The 20043-nt window shown below is 38.4% G+C and overlaps 1 protein-coding gene across 3 annotated transcripts in view; it reads left to right on the top strand.

Moving 5' to 3' along the window:
- Positions 1–20043, top strand: part of Kcnh7 (potassium voltage-gated channel subfamily H member 7) — a 421266-nt gene that overhangs the window by 380555 nt on the left and 20668 nt on the right. For 2 of the 3 annotated variants that reach the window (XM_041631379.1, XM_041631377.1), the window contains 3 exons: positions 4891–5143; positions 8091–8296; positions 10980–11061. In XM_041631379.1, coding sequence (XP_041487313.1) covers positions 4891–5143; positions 8091–8296; positions 10980–11061 — 541 coding nt within the window. The remainder of the gene's footprint in view (positions 1–4890; positions 5144–8090; positions 8297–10979; positions 11062–20043) is intronic. The other variant, XM_041631378.1, reaches the window with a different exon arrangement.

Raw genomic sequence — 20043 nt, 5'->3', positions numbered from 1 at the left:
AACAGAACAAAATGCTGGGAGGAAGAGGAAGTGAGGTCAGAGACACAACAGCTCTCCTCTCAGGAGCAGACGCCTGAGAGAGACGCCATGCCCCGCTCCCAGCATGAAGCTCCGACCCAGGATGGACATAGGCTAGAATCTCCCCGGTAAGTGCACCTTGGGGTGCTACACACAGATGATTAGAAATGGGCTAAATTAATATGCGAGAATTAGCCTAGAAGTGAATGGGCCAAGCAGTGATTAAATGAATACAGTTTCTGTGTAATTATTTCGGGCATAAGCTAGCCGAGCAGGCAGCCGGGGTGCCGGGGACGCAGCCCCGCCGCCCCTATTACTACAAGTGAGAAAAGTCTTAAACAAGTTATCATTTCATTATAAGACTCACAGATTTTTGTTCACATAAATCCAAGCAAAGAGAAGGCAAAACACAAATGGCTTTGCATCACACATAGTAAACGTGTGTGATTCCTTTCAACATAGAGAAAAGTTTTCTGGAACTTCGTCAAGTCTTAAAAATATGCCGTGAAGAAGTAGAGTTAGAAAAAATGAGATTAGGACTTTAACTCACCTCAAATTAACTGCTACTTGAGGTTCCATGAACGTCCACTATTATTTATAACAAATGTCTGACTTCAACATGAGGACAGTGTAACCAATTCTGATTAGACCTGTAAGAATTGTGTTTAATCTGTCACGAAGCCTTAGTACATTTTCAAAACATGCTTTATTCATTATGATTCTTTTGAATCTGGTGCTATTTAAGCATTTAAATGAGTAAGTATGTGAATGAATGCATGCTTAAAAGATGAGAACTGTCTTTCTAAGGTGCAGGCCACGAGGCTGACAGTGGTTTTTAAAATTGAATTCACTCAGTTAAACAATAGCTCCAGATGCACAGCAGACAGTGACGTGTACCTTTGGAGAACCACAACTCGGCCAAGAATGCAGGGCACTGGGGTTATGGTTGTAACTGTCATCAAGCAAGCTTACATCCTGATTTGTAGTTAGCTATTTTACATTCCAATTTTCTTCATCTATGTCTGCAAGGCCTGCTAAGATGTCAGATTTCAGTGATAAATGAAAATATTCTACTTCAGGAAATTTAACAGAGGAAATAAACACAGAAAAAAATTGTACAATAATAGGTAGGAAAGGAAGAGGGCAACCCATACGGAGATAGTGAACGAGGTGTCTTGACCTACTTGAAACTACCTCTTATTTCCCACATTAGGAAAAAAATCATGTACTTTTTAATGTTCCAAACTGTTAACTCTCCATTAAAAAAAAACAATTCTTTCCCAAAGTTAATCACAAATTCTAAAGCCACTGACCTACTTGGGAATCCAAACGATGGGCTACCTTGAGATCCAACAAGCAAATTTCAAGTCTTACTCAGTTTTCCTTGAGCAACAGATCAAATTAAGATAGTTAAGAAAGTCAGGTAAGGGTTACGATCACAAATGTGTATGGGTAACTTTTCTGTGATGTCTATATAATCACCACCTGTGAAAACAGAGCTCTATGGCATCTCAAGCTAAATGCGGTCCTTATCAGCAGACTCCGGTCTAGCAGAATGAAGACTGAAAGTAGACCATTTAGACTGGAAACTTTCCCAAGTGACCTTCATGTTCTGTGAGGAGTTCCAAGAAGACTTGGATTCTAAAATATAGTTGTATTTCATTAACCACCTACTTTCAGGATAAATTTAAGGCAAGTACCAGTGAAAGCTTATGTTCACACGAGCCAGAACACTTCAGAAGACATAGGAAATAAGATTACAGAGAGGGCTGGAGAGATGGCTCAGAGGTTAAGAGCATTGCCTACTCTTCCAAAGGTCCTGAGTTCAATTCCCAGCAACCACATGGTGGCTCACAACCATCTGTAATGGGATCTTGTGCCCTCTTCTGGCCTGCAGGCATACACATAGACAGAATATTGTATACATAATAAATAAATAAATATTTTAAAAAAAACGGGCGATGGTGGTGCACGCCTTTAATCCCAGCAATCGGTAATCCCAGCACTCAGGAGGCAGAGGCAGGCGGATCTCTGTGAGTTCGAGACCAGCCTGGTCTACAGAGCTAGTTCCAGGACAGTCTCCAAAGCCACAGAGAAACCTTGTCTTGAAAAACCAAAAAAAAAAAAAAAAAAAAGATTACAGAGAAATGTTGGGGGATGGGATCTACAAACTAATGATGCCTAGAATGCAAAGCCTTTAAACTCTGCCCAGTTAACAGAGGAAAAAAAAATACTAGTTAAAGGGAACATATCTGTTATTTGGGGGGGGGGGGGTGCAGATATGCACTCAGTTTTTTTGTTCGCTTTTTTCAAAAATCCAAAAATATAAAAAAAACCCAAAAATATATTGAAAATTGGCTATCAGCTTTATGCTTCACAAACATCAGTATACAACCTGTGAAGCAAATGTTATTTATTCAATTTTGAAAAATAAGGTACCAAGTCACAGAGAAGATAAATAACCCCCAAACTTAGAATCGGCAAGTAAAGGGTCAGGAATGTCAGTCCATTTGCATCCAACTGTGTAGTTCACTGACAAATTCAAAAGATGGAAATGCCATCGCTCACTCATCTCTGTCTTCCAACTCAAACCATTCCAACACATACATGACCAGACACACACAGAAACAAAATGGGTTGATGATAGTCAGGGGTAGTTCAAGGAATGTGCCAGAAGCACATGCCAGTTGTACAGGATGAGTACCCTCCTCCATTTGTGTGAAGTACAAGATATTTTGTCAACTATATTTAAAAGGAAAGGTCTAGCTTTTGCTTGGCGTAGTGTTCTATCCATCTATATCCTAGCAGGGTCATTTAAGATTTAGGCTGGGATTCCAAAAGTGGCTTTCAAAGACGCATGGAGAAGCCAGTGAACACTGGTGTTTTTCTCCTATAGACTCTCCAATGAAAATGATTTTTCATTCAGAAACCAGTGGTTTAAACTAAGGTCATCTGCAGCTTGACACAACTTGACAAAGAATTCAAAGCAATAATTTCCATTGTAGGTGATGGAAAAGGGTGGTCATGCATTGGTTCTCTGAAGAAACCTTAACTTATGTAAGGCACCATAAGAGTGAGATAAAAACCCCTAGGCTTCAGAGACAGGACTAGGCAATATGAGACAGGTTATATTAGAGAGGTCTTTAGTCCAAGCAGAACACTGGGAGGGGTCCTCGCAGGTTGATGGAAGCTGAAGTTATAGGTAAGAAGAAGTTAGATGATACATGCCCAGAAACTCATACAAGAGGAAGGCTTGAATTCTACTGGACCCGAAAACTTTCAGGCTGAAAGTGTTGGCAGCGTAAAGCTGAGTAAGCAGAATTGGATAGCTGGCACACTATTTATCAGTAACATAACTAATTCGGTACTTTGAAGATTCTAATCTTAAAAAAAAAAAAACGTGGATGGGTGAAGTGACTTGCACAAGAGTCTAATTGTGGCAAATTTTATAAAAATTTTTAATTTCATAGATTTTCTTCCAAAATATACTTTACTCTCTGTTGATCATTAAAACAATAACAAAAACGTGGCTGCTGTGCTTCACAGGTGTTAAAGATCTTTCCATGGTATGCTGTAGTCAATTCAGCAGCAACATCACATGGTAGCTTCGTAGAAGTCGGATCACTCAAGTTGTTTTATATTTCAGACACTGACAATCATAGCTTGACTCAAATATAATTCAATACAAAGTTTCTTTCTGGACTAAATACACTTGAATTGTCTTATTGCCAATTTATGATCATTTTGGTTATATTAAATTATATGCTAAAGTTGAACCAATAAAAATCAGAGAAAGAAAAGTCTCTAAATGCATTATTACCCTGTAAATTGTTCTGTTCAATGGGTCCATCTGCCCTAAAGTATCCTGTTCATAATTGCGGGGAAAGTCAGTATAAAAACTAAAGTCTGCATGTGATGCCCCAGAGAATAAGATGGAAAGAGTTAAAGAAGAGTGCCCTGACCCATTACATACGGATAACTTTGCAAAAATAGCATGTTATTCCATTCAAACTAAGGGACATTTATCAGAAATTATTGGTTAGTCTGTGCCTTAGGTTTTAAATTAACCAGTGAGTTTTCAAAAGTAGCACCATTTCTATTACTAAAAAATTAAACTTTACTTTCAAAGTACATCAACTGCTCTCCTTTCTTTTATTTTCAGTGTTTCTCCAAACATTTAGTATAAAAATGTGTATCGAGCTGGGCGGTGTTGGCACACGCCTTTAACCCCAACACTCAGGAGACAAAGTTAGGTGGATCTCTGTGAGTTTGAGGCCAGCCTGGTCTACAAGAGCTAGTTCCAGGACAGGCTCCAAAGCTACAGAGAAACCCTGACTCAAAAAAAAATGTCTATAGAAATATGATTATTCCAAATACAGTTGATTAAACATTTCATCGGTTATGACATATGCAAATAGCAAAGCTGCATCAGATTAGATGTACACTCATGGTGACAATTTAAATTGATTTAAAATTCTTTCAAAAAGTTTCTCATCTTTCGATTTTTGACTTTTTGAATATTGACTTTTACCAGTGTTCTTTTGATTGTTGCATTAATCTATGCACAATATGATACTGAATAACCTAAGGCAGGCAAGAAGTAATGTGAAATGTGTAGGCATAACATTTTAATGAGACAGCACTTGGGTTGAATCGAATGTCTGCAGTTAATTCACAGAACAATATACAGCGAAAACTTCTGACTTGTTTAGCAGACCAAATATTCATTAAGGGAAGCAAACTAGCTGCATTATAAAATCTCCCTCATAAGAATTACTGCATCTTCAGATCTGTGAGCAAGAAATAGACTTGATTTCAAGCTGAAGTGCCTGGTGTTCTGGTAGTATCAAACTCTTTATTTTTTCATTTCAGGTCTTAAAGGGATTCCCAGAATGTTTACAAGCTGACATTTGCCTGCATCTGAACCAGACTTTGCTGCAAAACTGCAAAGCCTTTCGAGGAGCAAGTAAAGGCTGCCTTAGAGCTTTGGCAATGAAGTTCAAAACCACCCACGCGCCTCCAGGAGACACCCTGGTTCACTGTGGGGATGTCCTAACTGCACTGTACTTCTTATCCAGAGGCTCCATAGAAATCCTCAAGGATGACATAGTGGTAGCTATTCTCGGTGAGTATTTTAGCCAGGATCAATGACATCTTCAGCTGTGAGTTGTTGCAAACATTAGTTTGCAATGACAGACTAACAGACCGATTGGTTAAGGATGACAACACCGATCGTTTCAGAGCTTTATTTCAATTCATTGCATGTCAAATTAACCTTGCTAAAATGTATTTTAATGTCTCAATTTTTGTGTAATATGCAAACATTCTCGTGATTCTCTTCAACTGTTGGCAGCTACTTAGACATTTGAAGCTAAATATATAAAAACAGTTGACATTTTCCTTTTCATGTGAGATCTTGGCTTCATGGTTGATCCTTTAGCATCTTAATATGAACTACTCAGTGTTGTAGACATACTAATTAGCATGTGCCTACAGTAATATGAGCTAAATTTATCATTTCGTGAATTTCATTTACCTGCTATTTATTAAACCCTTAGAAAAGAAATTGGGGTCCTGACTTAACAGAGTGAAGCGGTGCATTTAACATTAGGACGTGAGTTGATAGACTACAAAATGAGTGAAACATGGGTTTGAGCGTAAAGGAACACTCATGTTTAGTTCGCTCTGTCTCTTTAAAAATGAACCTGCTTATATGAATTCATAGCATTTCTTTGGACTGTTAGGGTAATGGAGAGATGAACAGAAAAAGCCAACTCTATTCGCCTGCTTTCTGATCATATAGCTGCAGGATCAAAACTCCCTTTCCCCACAGTGTCAATGGAAATTCAGTTTTCTCATAGATTTAATACACTGTTCCATTGATAAGCAGTCATACAGCACTAGAGGCATAAGTGGGAGATAGATTCTTGCCCAGCACAGTCAAGGCCAAAGTTCATCCCCAGTGTCTATCTATCTACTGTTCAATCTATGTCAGTTGAATGGTTTCTTTTCACTCAGTTCTCAGTTTTCACATTTGATCATTATAAACTCATGGGTTTTATCTGTTTGTTGTTAGACAGACCCAAAGCATGGATCGTTAGATGCCCTATACAAACAAAGAAGTTTAAGTGATTCCCTTGGTATTTTGATAATTTCGTTATTATTGTGGTCAAAAAATCCACAGATGGAGAAGGTACACTATTTGGTTTCTAAACCAATAAAGAGTCATGGAATAAAAGCATCATAAGTCACCTCAAGGCCACTTATCAAAAGAAAGTTTTCACTGAATTTGACATTGACAGCTTTCCTTGGTGTCTTACCAAGGAAAGCAGAGGCTGATCTTTATGCCTGCCTGTCCTGGCATCTGTGTGCAAAACAACTTGCTTCTGTGCTTAGACTACTGTGAGTATAGAATGCTGTTCAGCATCATGGGGCTTCCTTCTTGCTCATCTATATTCACAGAAGATAATTAAAATATAAACCCCATGCAAATACAGTTCAGAGTCATAAAATAATTATCTAAACAAAGCCATCCAATCTAAAGACTTGCAAAAGCTTCTCCTTTGCTGTCCCAATTTCCATGTATGTTAGCATTTGAAAAATTATTGCTATTCATTATGGTTCTCAAAGTCTAATAAGTATTTATTTAAACTATGCCTAATGACTTCTCTCTAATTATAAGTATATGGTATTTGACTTTTCCTTATTAAATTCTCATTTAAAATAATGTCCCAGCACTTTTCACTTGTTGGAACTTTATTGTTTAAACATCCTTGATAGCTCCCTAAATTGGAAGACACATGTAGTAATCCACCAGAAGCAAACATAAATGCATACTTTTTGCGTATCCGTAATCTGAAAAGAACCTTTAGAAATGTGAAGAAAGTGCTATGTTGCATTGCTACTAATGACCTTCAAAAGTGACTTCATCAAGTAGTCTACCAATATTGACTAAAGGTATATACCATGTGAGTACCTTGATACTCAGAAACAGAAAAATGGCCGTGAAATTTTGAGAACTATTGAAAGGTTTGATATCCTGGGCAGGTAAGGATATTGACTATGGTGTCAAAATGCATGGGTTTTAATCCTGGCTACTTTTCCTTCCTCCATTTCACCCAACTGAGAAATGAACCTTACGATATTCAGTTTACCTCTTTAATTTTGTTTCAGTATTTATAGATTTTTATAATAATCACATCTTCACAAAATTATTTTTGAGTATCATATACATACATATGTGTAAGCATACATATATGTAATATACATAAACATTGGACATAAACATGGCACCTACATGGTCGTCAGAAAATATGGATTATTCTTACTCTTGTCATTGAATAAAACTGAAAGTAGACAGCACATGGTTAGGCAGAATCCAATACTGAAATAATCCTAGTAATTGTAGAAGTACAATGGGAACAAATTTTCAGAGCAAAGAGCAAGTGACAAAAGCCCTGACTATGTCTGTGGGTGACATACATAGAAGTCATTATTTAAACAAATGGACAAATACTTTAAAGGCACATTCAAAACTGGTAACTTGAGAAAGCAAGGTGTGTTGATATCACTTGTCCATATCTGTGAGGGCTGAGGAATGATGGAGCTGTTAATTGGCAAAAAGCTCTGGACATGATAGGACTGAACAGAAAGAACAGAAATCCAGCTAGTTTCAGCCTCTCATATTCCTGGACTGGCACCATCAGAACACTTCTACCTGAAAGTATATTTAGAAAACCATATGGCGAGACCCACAGCTAGCACTCAGGAGTGTAACAAAAAAAAGCATCCTCTAAATCTTACACTCTTAGCAAAAGAACCTAAGTAAAGAAATGAAGGAGATTATAATGGTACCCAAGACTTTTAAGAAGAACAAAGTTTCACTCAACATTGCACAATCAGTCAAGACATGGAATGTTGCTCTCCATGCTCTGCAGGTATGGGATCTTACATTTGTAATCTTTGGTTCAATGATTAGGCAGTTGGTTGGTGTCCCTTTCTACTTATAAATAAAACATTAAATCTCTTTCTCTTCCTCCTTTTCTTTCTTCTTCTTTTTTGGTTTATTTTAGGAAAAAATGATATCTTTGGAGAAATGGTTCATCTTTATGCCAAGCCTGGCAAGTCTAATGCAGATGTGAGAGCACTCACATACTGTGACCTGCATAAGATCCAGCGAGAAGACTTACTGGAGGTCTTGGATATGTACCCCGAGTTCTCCGACCACTTTCTGACGAATCTAGAACTGACTTTCAACCTGAGACACGAGAGTGCAAAGGTAAGCCCCACTGATGACCTTCCCATGTCTGAAATGTCATTCATAGATCTGCCAAGTGCTTCTGAAAACAACAAACAAAACACTGCAACAAAAATTTATCAATATTAAATACTGAGAGAAAGAGACCAACTGAATGTTGAAATTAATAAATTATACGGCAAGAATTCAGTATTAAAAGATGGTGAATAATTTTTTTTATTGAGAAAAGGAAAAAAAAAGTTTCCGCCTCCTCCCAGCCTCCCACCCTCTCCCCCTCCTCCCACCCTTCTCCCCCCCCACTCCTCTCCCCCTCCCTCTCCAGTCCAAAGAGCAGTCAGGGTTCCTTGCCCTGTGGAAAGTCCAAGGTCCTCCCCCGCTCCGTCCATATCTAGGAAGGTGAACATCCAAACTGGCTAGGCTCCCACAAAGCCAGAACATGAAGTAGGATCAAAACTCCGTGCCATTGTCCTTGGCTTCTCATCAGCCCTCATTGTTCACCATGTTCAGAGAGTCCGGTTTTATCCCATGCTTTTTCAGTCACAGTCCAGCTGGCCTTGGTGAGCTCCCCATAGATCAGCCCCACTGTCTCAGTGGGTGGGTGCACCCTTCGTGGTCCCGACTTCTTTGCTCATGTTCTCCCTCCTTCTGCTCCTCATTGGGACCTTGGGAGCTCAGTCCAGTGCTCCAGTGTGGGTCTCTGTCTCTATCTCCATCCATCACCAGATGAAGGTTCTATAGTGATATGCAAGATATTCGTCAGTATTGCTAAAGGATAGGGTCATTTCAGGTTCCCTATCCTCAGCTGCCCAAGGAACTAACTGGGGACATCGCCTTGGGCTCCTGGGAGCCACTCTAGGGTCAAGTCTCTTGCCAACTCTAAGGTGGCTCCCTTAACTAAGAATTGTGCTTCCGTGCTCCCCTATCCAACCTTCCTTTATCCCAATCATCCTTTTTCCTCGAGTTCCCCCCCATCCTCCCCTTCTCCCTTTTCTCTCCCCATCTCCCGTTACCCCCATCCCACCCCACCCCCAAAATCCCAACTTTCTCCCTGGCAATTTTGTCTACTTCCCATAGCCAAGAGGATAACTATATGTTTTTCCTTGGGTTCACCTTCTTACTTAGCTTCTTTAGGTTCACCAATTGTAGACTCCATAACCCTTATTTATGGCTAAGTTTGACCTTTTAGAAGTTCTTAGAGTCTTGGTTTACATTAGAGTTTTTGTAGGAAAATGAGTGGTTTCGAGTAATTTTTAAAATCTCCTAAAGGAGTTTATCTTACATAGATAGGGAATGAAATATTATCTCGTCTATTATTCCTACCATATCAGTTGCTATTGATGTTCTGCAATGTTGAAAATATTAGACCTATCAAAGTTTAGATTAATACTAAACTCAACTTTCAAGTTAATGAAGTATGAATTAATTAACTCTTACAATAGAGTCAAAATCTAGGCTATGGAATGAATAAAATATTGTCTAATAGAAATAATATTTTATGTTTAATTCTGCACATTACCCAACCTTTAATGATTTCGCGAGTGGGGCTCTTACTGTGCTCCACTGTGAACTCTGATCGATAAGCTAGTCTTGTCTTGTGGAAGGACAACTTACATCATAGCTCACAATTTGTTACTGGGTTAATTTGCCAAGTTTCAGAAAGTCCATTTATTTCTAAATGCCCTTTTATCATACATCAAACATTGAGCACTTGGTACTTGCCCAGTGTATTTATTTATGAGCTAATGTGTTCTATGGAAGAATTCCCTAGGTCAATATTTAGGCAAAAGATGTGAGACTTAAGTCTCCATGGAGTTGTAGTCATCACCAGGCATTGAGAGGCTTAAGAAACAGCAGTTTCTAGGGTCACCGGGTGGCCATTCAGTGTTCTAATTCAGCTTACTGAGCTAACTTCTTTTCAAACAAAAAAAAAAAAAACTTACAGTAAAAAGTCTCCAGTTCTTAAACATATGTTCTCAGAATAGTCTTACTGAATGCTTTATTGTGACCTCAGTCAGAGAGCATCAACCTAATTCTGGTTTTACCTAAAATGCAACTATGAGCCTCAGGTGACTTCATTGTACTGAAATTCATATGGCAACCAGATGAACAACGCAGGGAATTTCTGCTCTGATTTACAAGGCTGATGGTGTACAGACAATCAAAGAGGAGAAGGAGGAGCTGAAGCAAGTCTAATAAAGGTCTTTTATCATAGTATCGATTGTCTTCAATCATATATTGATTGTAAAATTTAGCCTTACGTTCATTACTAAGTAATATATACATCCTAGTTACTGTTAATTGATTCATAAATTTTGCTAGCAATAATACAGATTCTTCTACTTGTCTAAATTGTTAATATTTTAAATGTTTATCGTATTATACAAAATACTCCCTTCTGTGGACTATTTTATTTCTAAATTCTAATGCCAGATCCTAAAATTCCTAGCCCATAACTCTTACAAACCGTGGTTTCCCCAATCAAATTGCGAAGCTACTAGAATTATTCTATCAATCTGTTTTACAACTCAGAGCTAACCTTCAAGAAAATTACTGTAACTACTTGGCCAAAACATAATTCTTAAGATTTAAAGTGGTTGCTGCGAAGTGATATAGTAGAGTTTACCAGTAAGACATTATACTCAAGTAGCATAACCTTCTAGATCCCTCTTTGAGTTCCATTAACACGGTTGATTTTCCGCTGCAGTCCCAATCCATAAATGATTCTGAAGGGGACACCTGTAAACTACGAAGAAGAAGACTGTCCTTTGAAAGTGAAGGCGAGAAAGGTAATCATTCTTTCTATTTGTCAAGTTTTATCTAGAGCACACGGTGTCTAGCTCTTTTTGCTTAAATACTCATTATAGTTTTGTGATTTTCAAGGTTATATCTAATTCATGCTTTGATAGTGTCGGGAGAATCACTTTTGTTCCCAAACTAAAAACATTGTTTTTGTTCCGGGGTGGCTATGTCTGAATTACATCATTCAGCAAAGCCACTCCATGTCTTCAAGGACAGCCAACAGAGGAACTAGGAAAATTGATTGAAAGCAAAATCAAGTTGATAATAGATAATAAATATACTCAGAGTTTGAAGCAGAGTGTTTTGGGAAGAGGAATTTTCATTTCAGGTCAGGAGTGTAATCCCTTCGCCAGCAAGCACCACACATACCAATTGTGTGGATGAAGGCACAAAATAGAACTCATCTTCATTAGGGAGGGAGGGGGAGCCACTCTCAGTCAGGAACAGAAACAAGTACACTTCAGTAGGACCCCAGATACAGGTGTGCAGAAGTGTGCCTGGCAACGAGACCAAGATGTCACGAAAAACCTCTCACTTTGCCTCCTGCTGATCTCACCAGCTTTCTAGCCTTTTCCTACTTGGCCTCACAGCAGCACCTGACCCTGGATCAATTCTTCCTATTGAATAGTCTTTGCATGGTGTCGGTGGCTCTCCGCTCTTCCTATTTTCCTTCCAACTTCACAAATTCTCCGGAGATAAACTTCATATCATATTCTCATCTGGCTTGTTATTTCTTAGAGTTTCTTTTTGTTGTGTGTGTATTTGTATGTTTGGTATGCATACATGTTCACATGGTATTGGGGTGCATGCGCACATTTGTATACATGTGTATAGAGGCCATAACACTACCTCAGATGTCTTTCCCTCTTCCTTTGAGATGGGATCTCACTGGCTTGGTTCTCACAACTAAGTTACATGTTGGCCTGTGAACTTCCAGAATCTTCTGCCTCCGTGTTTTTTGTAATACATGCACATCTCACAATCTCAAAGTTTTTGTATAGGTTCTAGAGATTAAACTCATGGCTTCATGCTTGTTAGCAAGGACTTTATCAACTGAGCTCTCTCCACAGACTCCAAAGTTTCTTAAGATATCTTCCGCCTCCTTTTCTTTTTATGTAATATAATCTTTCTCTGATTAATATCATCTATGCTTCTAATTTCATTCTGTTTTCATTTGGGAAGTGTACATATTAATATCTTAAACCACAGGCCAGATGAGCTTCCATATTTTGACTCCAACTTTTTATTAAACTACTTAAGCTCTCAAAGGTATCCCCTAATGCTTCCTTGAAATTCCTGTCCCTCTCCATATCTGTTGCTCTGCAAATGTTCACACCCACACCATTCAAATCAGTTCCACAAACATGTAGGATTATAACTTCTCTTGAGCTATGAAGAAACTGTAGCCTTGATTAGACTTTTCTACTGTATTTCCACCATCTCTACTTTCAAACCTAAGTGTCCGTTGGTTCATTTATCTCCATTCCCACAGCCCCTCCACCCGATTGGGTCTAGATATTATCATCTGTCTCCTTAGAATACTAAACCAGCTTTTTAACTAACTCATTTTCCTTGTAAAATTTACTCTATTTTCATCTATTCTACACATTGGGACACTGATGACATTTTTTTTTCTGAATCCAATTACATTCATTTCACCTGTATATTTAAATTCTTCTAAGGACTTCATATTTTGTATACTCATTTGTTGTTACTAACTTTTAAAATTTGTTTTGAGAATTTCAAACATGATTACTTTATTTACATTTCTATTCCTCCCTCTTCCCACCCCAACTCTTCTAATGCCCCTACTCCTTCTCAAATGCATGACTTCTTCTTCATTATTAATACATATAGACATAGAGAAGATATAGATGAGAGATGATAGATATAGATAGATAGATGATACATAACACACACACATGCATACATATATACATACATATACAAACATACACACAACATTGTAGAGAATCTATTGAGTCTCTTTATTATTGAGGACTGACTAAAAGGAATTGGGTAACCTATCAATGACTCTTCCTTAAAGAAAACAGAGTCTCCTGTTCTGTGCATTGGTAATAGAATTGGCTTTTTTTCCTACTTCTTTGAGACTTTTATCTCATACTAACTATTTTAATTCTCCTTAATTATTCCCATGAACTCCTCACCTTTGCCCTGAGGCTCATCTCCTCCAAGCCTTTATTTCAGTTATAGTTATTTAAGACACTACTGCTCGACGTTGTTTACCTGTGAATTGTGAACTTCATAAAAATGGTATATACTTGTTCCCTGTGACTCAGGGGCATGTACAGCATTATCTATTGAAATTACATATGAACCAGGCAGAATTGTACATTTCCATAACCCAAGTACTCCAGAGGCAAGAGGATTGCAGTTTTCAAAACAGATGAAGCCACTGGAAGGAGGAGGAGGAAGAGAAGAGAAGAAACACAAATGAAATGGCATTTGAGTAACCCTTTTCCACCTTCATTTTGTCTTCATATTTCAAGTTCTCTTTTTAACTCTGTTCTCTTGGAGATATCACCTGCTAGCTTGCTATTTGTTTTTAGTGAATTAAATTCTTCTCTCTTTTATGTACATTGTTTCTGTGTTCTTGCATATGTTATTCCTTGAGATAGATTGTCAGACTTTTCCTAAAACATATGAACACCCATAGCTCCAAGGAAACCTTCACATACAACCAGACCAGACTGTTTTTCATTCACTAAACTTGTGGTTTGCGATGTGTTGTTTAACAAGCATTTTCTTGATCACTTTAAATGCACAGGAATTTTCTTATGAATCCCCATATGCATTCCTCTTGCGTTATCGCCAAACTGTGCACTGTGCTCGGGTTACTGGCATAATTGGTTTCTTTTTTATCTCTACAAAACTTTAGGTGCCTTCAAACAAAACACATCTGATAGATGTTGGTTGTCTTTTACCAATAGTTGAATCATTTAACCTACTTCATAACCTGCTCACCAATAGGAAGTATTTTCTGCAATGGCCTTCTTTATTTTCTTGGTAGAGTTTTCTAAAACAGCACCCCTGATGTCAAGCTGTTTTTCCATAGAGTTAATCTGATTCCCTCATCCTGGTGTTAATCTCTTGGTTTTATCTCACCGGAAATGGAGAACAACCTGGCAATGTGTAGCCTGTGTACCATTGTTCTCCAAAGGGTTGAAGATTTATTAAATCCTCTTTCAATCTTGTTCAGTTTCCCCATTCTCAAGGCAAATAATCTCACGTTTTTATCTTCTGATAAGGCCCTGAAATCGGGTCACAATTCACAAGGCTTCGTGTACCCAGACATTTCTATTGATGTTGAAATCATTCCTTTTAATCACAGCCTTAGTTTCTGAGATGTTTTATATAAAGTGCAGATAGCAGGAGATTTGCCTTCCTGTATCATTCTGAAGTTTCCTAGCATGCCAGTATGTTACCATGAGTTCAACAATGTGAAAATACAATTAATTCCCATTATCCAGAGCTTCACAGCCTTTTTTCAAAGCCTTTGGAATTCCAGGCTGCTGCTGGCAAGTGCATAATTCTGCTGAGAGAAATTTAGTACATGTCACCCCAATCTAATACTCTTTAGGTGACCAGTCATCCCATATTTTGTCAGATAAAATTGTCTTCTGTCGGGGAGGGGGGCGCACATAAAACAGGCCAATGTACAGTAGTAGAGAATTTCCAGAGGATTCTCTAATACTGATCAACCCAGGGCTGAATAAACTAGAAGTTTCACAGGGAATGTACTTATGATTACAGTGTTACCTTACTGCTTCTATGAGACAGATCCTTGAAGGTAGTATTCCAAGAGCATTGACGTCTTATGAAATCAATTTACATAGACAACAGGGACAAGAAGAGTCTGTGCATCGGAGATGGGTAAACAGAGGTAAAATCCTGTCTGTTTTCCAAGTGCCTTCTCAACAAGATGTTCACAATTTTTAGGTTTTAGCCCTTAGCAGGTCCACCTCATCATGCACAAACAGCATCTTTAAAAAAAAATGGCCAGGACCTCTGCCAAGCTGATTAAACATAAGGAATTTGTTGATGTAGATAGTCTGTCTTCATGAGCTTCAGATTTCTTCTGAGAAAATGAACCCACTTCCCAACAGGAAGGAATTGTCACAGCAGATCTGAAGGTTGGGGTTAATTCCTCCTTTAACTTCTGGGAGACAGGCACCTAGGATCTCTCATGACTAGGGTCGATCAGCATAGGTAGAGATGTTAGAGCTTCCAAGATGGAAGTAGAATCTACTTTTATTATTTTATATTTTTTATTTTCTTAAAAAAAAAGAAAACAACTATCTTTTTTCATTATACATACCAAACCAAGTTCCCACTCCTCCCCCCTCCCGTTCCCTCCACTTAACCCTCACACCCACACCCCCATCCATTCCACAGAGAGGGTAAGGTCCAAGACCCTCCCTACTATATCTAGGCAGCTGAGCAAGGTATCCATCCAAAGAGAATAGGTTCCAAAAAGCCAGTACCAGCAGTAGGGATAAATCCTGGTGCCACTGCCAGTGGCTGTACAGTCTGGCCCAGCCATGCAACTGTCACCCACATTCAGAGGGACTAGTTTGGACCTATGCATGTACTTTCCCTGTCAGGCTAGAGATGGTGAGCTCTCATTAGCTCAGGTAGATTGTTTCAGTGGGTGTCCCCATCATGGCCTTGACCTCTTTGCTAATATTCTTACTCCTCCCACTCTTCAACTAGAGTTTGGAAGCTCAGTCCAGTGCTCTGATGCAGAACTCTGCCTCTGTTTCCATCTGTTGCTGGATAAAGGTTCTCCTGGTCCTATTCTTGCTACATAAAACAAGAAACAAAATGATGCTTCAGTGATGTATTCTGTTGCCAAGGAAACTGCAATGGGTGGGCAAAATAAACTAATGAAGGAAACAATAAAAAATCACTTCCACTTAAGTGGTCTACAAAGTTGGATTATGCTTACTCTCAAGTCTACTAAAGTGATGAATTGGGTCTTGGGAATAGTTCATTTAAAATATTATGTGCACACAATAAAATACATACAATACTAGTACAGTGGCATGATTAACACAGGAAGGAAGTATTGTGGATAGTAAACTAGGAAATACATAGTTGTATTTTGGTATATATGTGTGTATGTGTACATAAGGTACCATTCCATACCCAAGCATTCACACATACATATGTGTGTATATATACCAACAAAATTTACATGATCAAATATTTAGAGTGTTCTGCTCAACTCCTTCTGTAGACAGCATGTAAAAAAGTAGTCACTAATAGATGATTGGAGTATCGATGACCATTAGGTCAGTAATTGTAGCAATGTTATAGATGTAAGTCAATCACTCATTCACTTATAAAACAAGCATTGAGTATCTGTTGTGTGCTAAATGCTCTTAGGTACTTTACTTAGACCGGTTTTCTGTTTTATTTTGTTTTTTAGTTTTAAGAAGTTTCTTTCTACTTAGAAGAAAAAAATGTCACTAGTTTTAACAGACAAACCAAATAATTCTGAATTACAGCTAATGTCTCTTTATCTCTGCTTTCCTGTTTTTATCACTCCTTTTTTACTGATTAGCAGTAAAAATAAAGATTTCCACTGAATTCTGTAGAACTTGCTTTTCTGTCTTTGTAGCAAACGGTAAGCATGGAAAAAAAATGATAGTTTAGAAAGGGGGAACTCTTTAATTGGTTTTACTATTTAGAACCTGCTGGTGCTGTAAAAGCAGCAACCATCACGTACCTACCGCACCTGCTGATACTGTGAATTTCCAGGAAAACAAACTGCTGGGGCATTTTTCACCTAAAGCACAGGTTGCCTTGAATGTTATCAAAGGAGGAGGGAACAGAAAGTGTGAGCCTCTGGAAGACAGCTCAAGCTTGGCTGGCCCTGCCCAAGTTCGCACTCAGAATCAGCAGATGTACCTACCTTGGCTTCTCCTCGTCCTTCATGGACATGCTCCCTCCGTTCCCTTTTGAAAATGTTAAAAATCAAAGATACAGTAAATAATTAGCCTCAATGAAGTTTCACCTGAAAAATATGTGGCATCAGAAAGAAAATAAGCATTGTTAGCCAAGTGGAAGTTCTCCTAGAATCCTAGACTTGTTACTACAAGAAAAATACATATGCTGTCTTGATTTTGTATACCTAATAATCATCTCCCCAAGATCAGAGGACTCCCACAGCTGCTGGCAATCACAGCAAAGCTTGTTATCAATAACAGACTGCCAAAAATGAAAAACAGTCAATAAATATTTAAACAATACAAGAGAAAATGGTGTTAAAAGGCTTGCCTGTGACAGCTGACTGTAGGGAAATCATTAGAAAGATGCTGCTTATCACCTTCTTCCAGTGGGTGTACGTAGTCCCACATTGAACGTAGGATTAAAAATTCAGTGTTCCTCCGAGCACTATACAAGCACCCTGAGACCATTACAATTTCCATTTCTACTGATAACAGTAAGTAGTGTTACTTTATATGTTTAATTATTTCATATTGTATGCCAGAATGCAACACACTTTGAAAGTATTCCTCAAAAGAAAATAACATCAATGAAAGTAACTAAGGGAATAAATGCATATATTGTTAAAATTATATTATGAGCAAGACGGGGTATAAAGCTAATTTTTTAAAAAAATCAATCCTTTAAATAAAGTGGCAAAATAATTTGATGTCTGGGTTCCAGATTGTCTTTCTCAAAAAGAAATAATGTCCAATCACTGTGATGTATGCCTATAATCCCAGCACTTGGGAAGGAGGAGCGGGGTGATATACATTGTTCAGGACAGTCCTGGGCTAACTAGTGGCTACATATGTCTTAATAAATAAATAGATCTCCCACAAAACAACATAACTCGTATTACCCATTTTAGTGGCATATATATGAAACCTGTCTTTCTTTTCAAGATCTTTAGAAACAAGCATGTTTGAAAAGCAAAAGCTGTGTACAACTGTAACAGTAGTATATAATGTGATATTTGGATATACACACACACACTGCAGGGGGAGAGAGAGAGATGCCACAAGCATAACCATTACTTCTTTCTTCTGTGTGGAAAGAATGTTTAAGATTGCTCCCAGGAAGTATTAAGCACGCCATGAGTTGACTGTCATTATCTTGCTTTACTACTGAGTTTTAGAACTTATTTGTCCTAAATAAAACTGTGACATCTCCCCAAACGAATCTTTTCTTTCTAAATAGTTTGTAAGACTATTTAATCAAGTATTTGTATGGCAGCCTACTTTAGGGTCCCCTTTAAGCCTAAGGTACTTGATGACAAGTGAAGAAGTGTTTTCCTGGCGTTAGGTTCCCAATAAAATGTTTTCCTAACCTAACTAGCAGGAGAGTACTCAGACTACCTCCAAATCGTCACCAGTGGGAGACATAAAGCCCAAATGCCTAGAAACCTCATTAAATGTCTCTCTTTGACCAAGAGTTATGTCTCCCTGTTGGGTCTGACTAATAAAAGTTGTAATTAATCTGAAAGGAAGTTCTTGTAAAAGACAGAGGGAGTTTAAGAATTTATCCCCGGACTTTTTGGCAAGGAAGCTTTTTCTATTATCGTTCGTAAGGCAGCTGCGTCAGCTACTCCATCAAAAAGTTGAATTTCATTAACTCGAATTCATCCTAAAGCTACAGTTACCTACAAGGAAAGCCACACACGCTGTATAATTATGTCCTGTGTGGGGTCGCGGGGGGGAGGGGGGTGGCTTTGCTGGCCCTATGGTCCTCCGATTCAGAAAACAGGGATCAACTTAAACAAGCAGAAAAGAATTCTTCGTAAAGCGATTGTGATGGGTGATTATGTGATCTCATGTATACACAAGGGGAAAACATAAATATCCTCAGATTTGTTTCAGAATGTAATCACCATCTATCTTCAATATTTGGAATGCCTATGCAGAATATGAGGAGAATGAAGAAAGGCATTTTATAATCCTGCTTAATGGCTATCAAATCAGTTTCTCTACAGAGAGGCAGAAATGGGACAGGCCATCAAAATCTAGTACTTGAAGGCTAACAACAGTGCACGCCAACAGCTCAATCGCATGGATTACACCTGTCAGCTACCAGACCAAACATGACAATTTCTATTTTCAGGCTACAAGTAGATTGTCATTTCTATTTCCATTTTCTATGATAGAAAATGAAGTTTTAATTTAGCTAGTATTAAACAGAAAATCTTGTTTGGAGGGGGCTCTCTCAAAGCAGCTGTTCACACAGACTGCAATAATCTAGTGGAATGCAGAAACATTCAAGAACATCAAATTCTTTCCATTTTTTTTTTTTTGATTCATTTGCCTGAACTTCTTGCTAATGGGATTTCTGTGATAAAAGACTGGGCCAGTTTGGAGAGGAAAGAGTTTAGCTGGCTTACAGCTTAGAGTTCATCATTGAGGCGTGGAGAGGTGATAAGGAATTTAGAACAGGAAGGAGAAGCAGAGGCTGGGGAAGAACACTGCCTACTGGATTGCTCTCCATGGCTTGCTCAGTTTACTTTCCTATACAATCCGGAACCACCTGGCTCCATGTTTTCCTATACAAACAGGTTCTACCTGCCCAACAGTAGAACTACTCACACTGGCCAGGATCCTCCCACATCAATAATTAAGCTAGAAAATCCCCTATGGGCCAGTCCCTTGTTGTAGGAGGCTACTTGTTCTTCCCGGCTGTCTGGCTAGCTTAGAACCAAAATAATCACACAGTAGCCATATTATTTAAATCACTGCTTGGGCCATTAGCTCTAGCTTCTTATTGGCTAACCCTTACATATTAATTTAACCCATCTTATTATTCTGTGTATCGCCACGTGGCAGTGGCTTACCAGGTAATGTTCCCAGCTTCTGTCTCCAGTGGTTCCATTGCTTCTCCCTACTGCACCTTATTCCTCCCATGCTACAGGCCAAGCCAGTTTTCTTTATTCATTAACCAATAAAACCAACACATAGACAGAATGA

This window comes from Microtus oregoni, unplaced genomic scaffold, assembly GCF_018167655.1.
Source record: "Microtus oregoni isolate MIOR12 unplaced genomic scaffold, Mior012 000037F_ref0000500, whole genome shotgun sequence".
In the NCBI taxonomy this organism is placed as follows: Eukaryota; Metazoa; Chordata; class Mammalia; order Rodentia; family Cricetidae; genus Microtus; species Microtus oregoni.
Note: the sequence above shows the minus strand (reverse complement) of the source record. Positions and strands in the feature narration are given on the sequence as shown.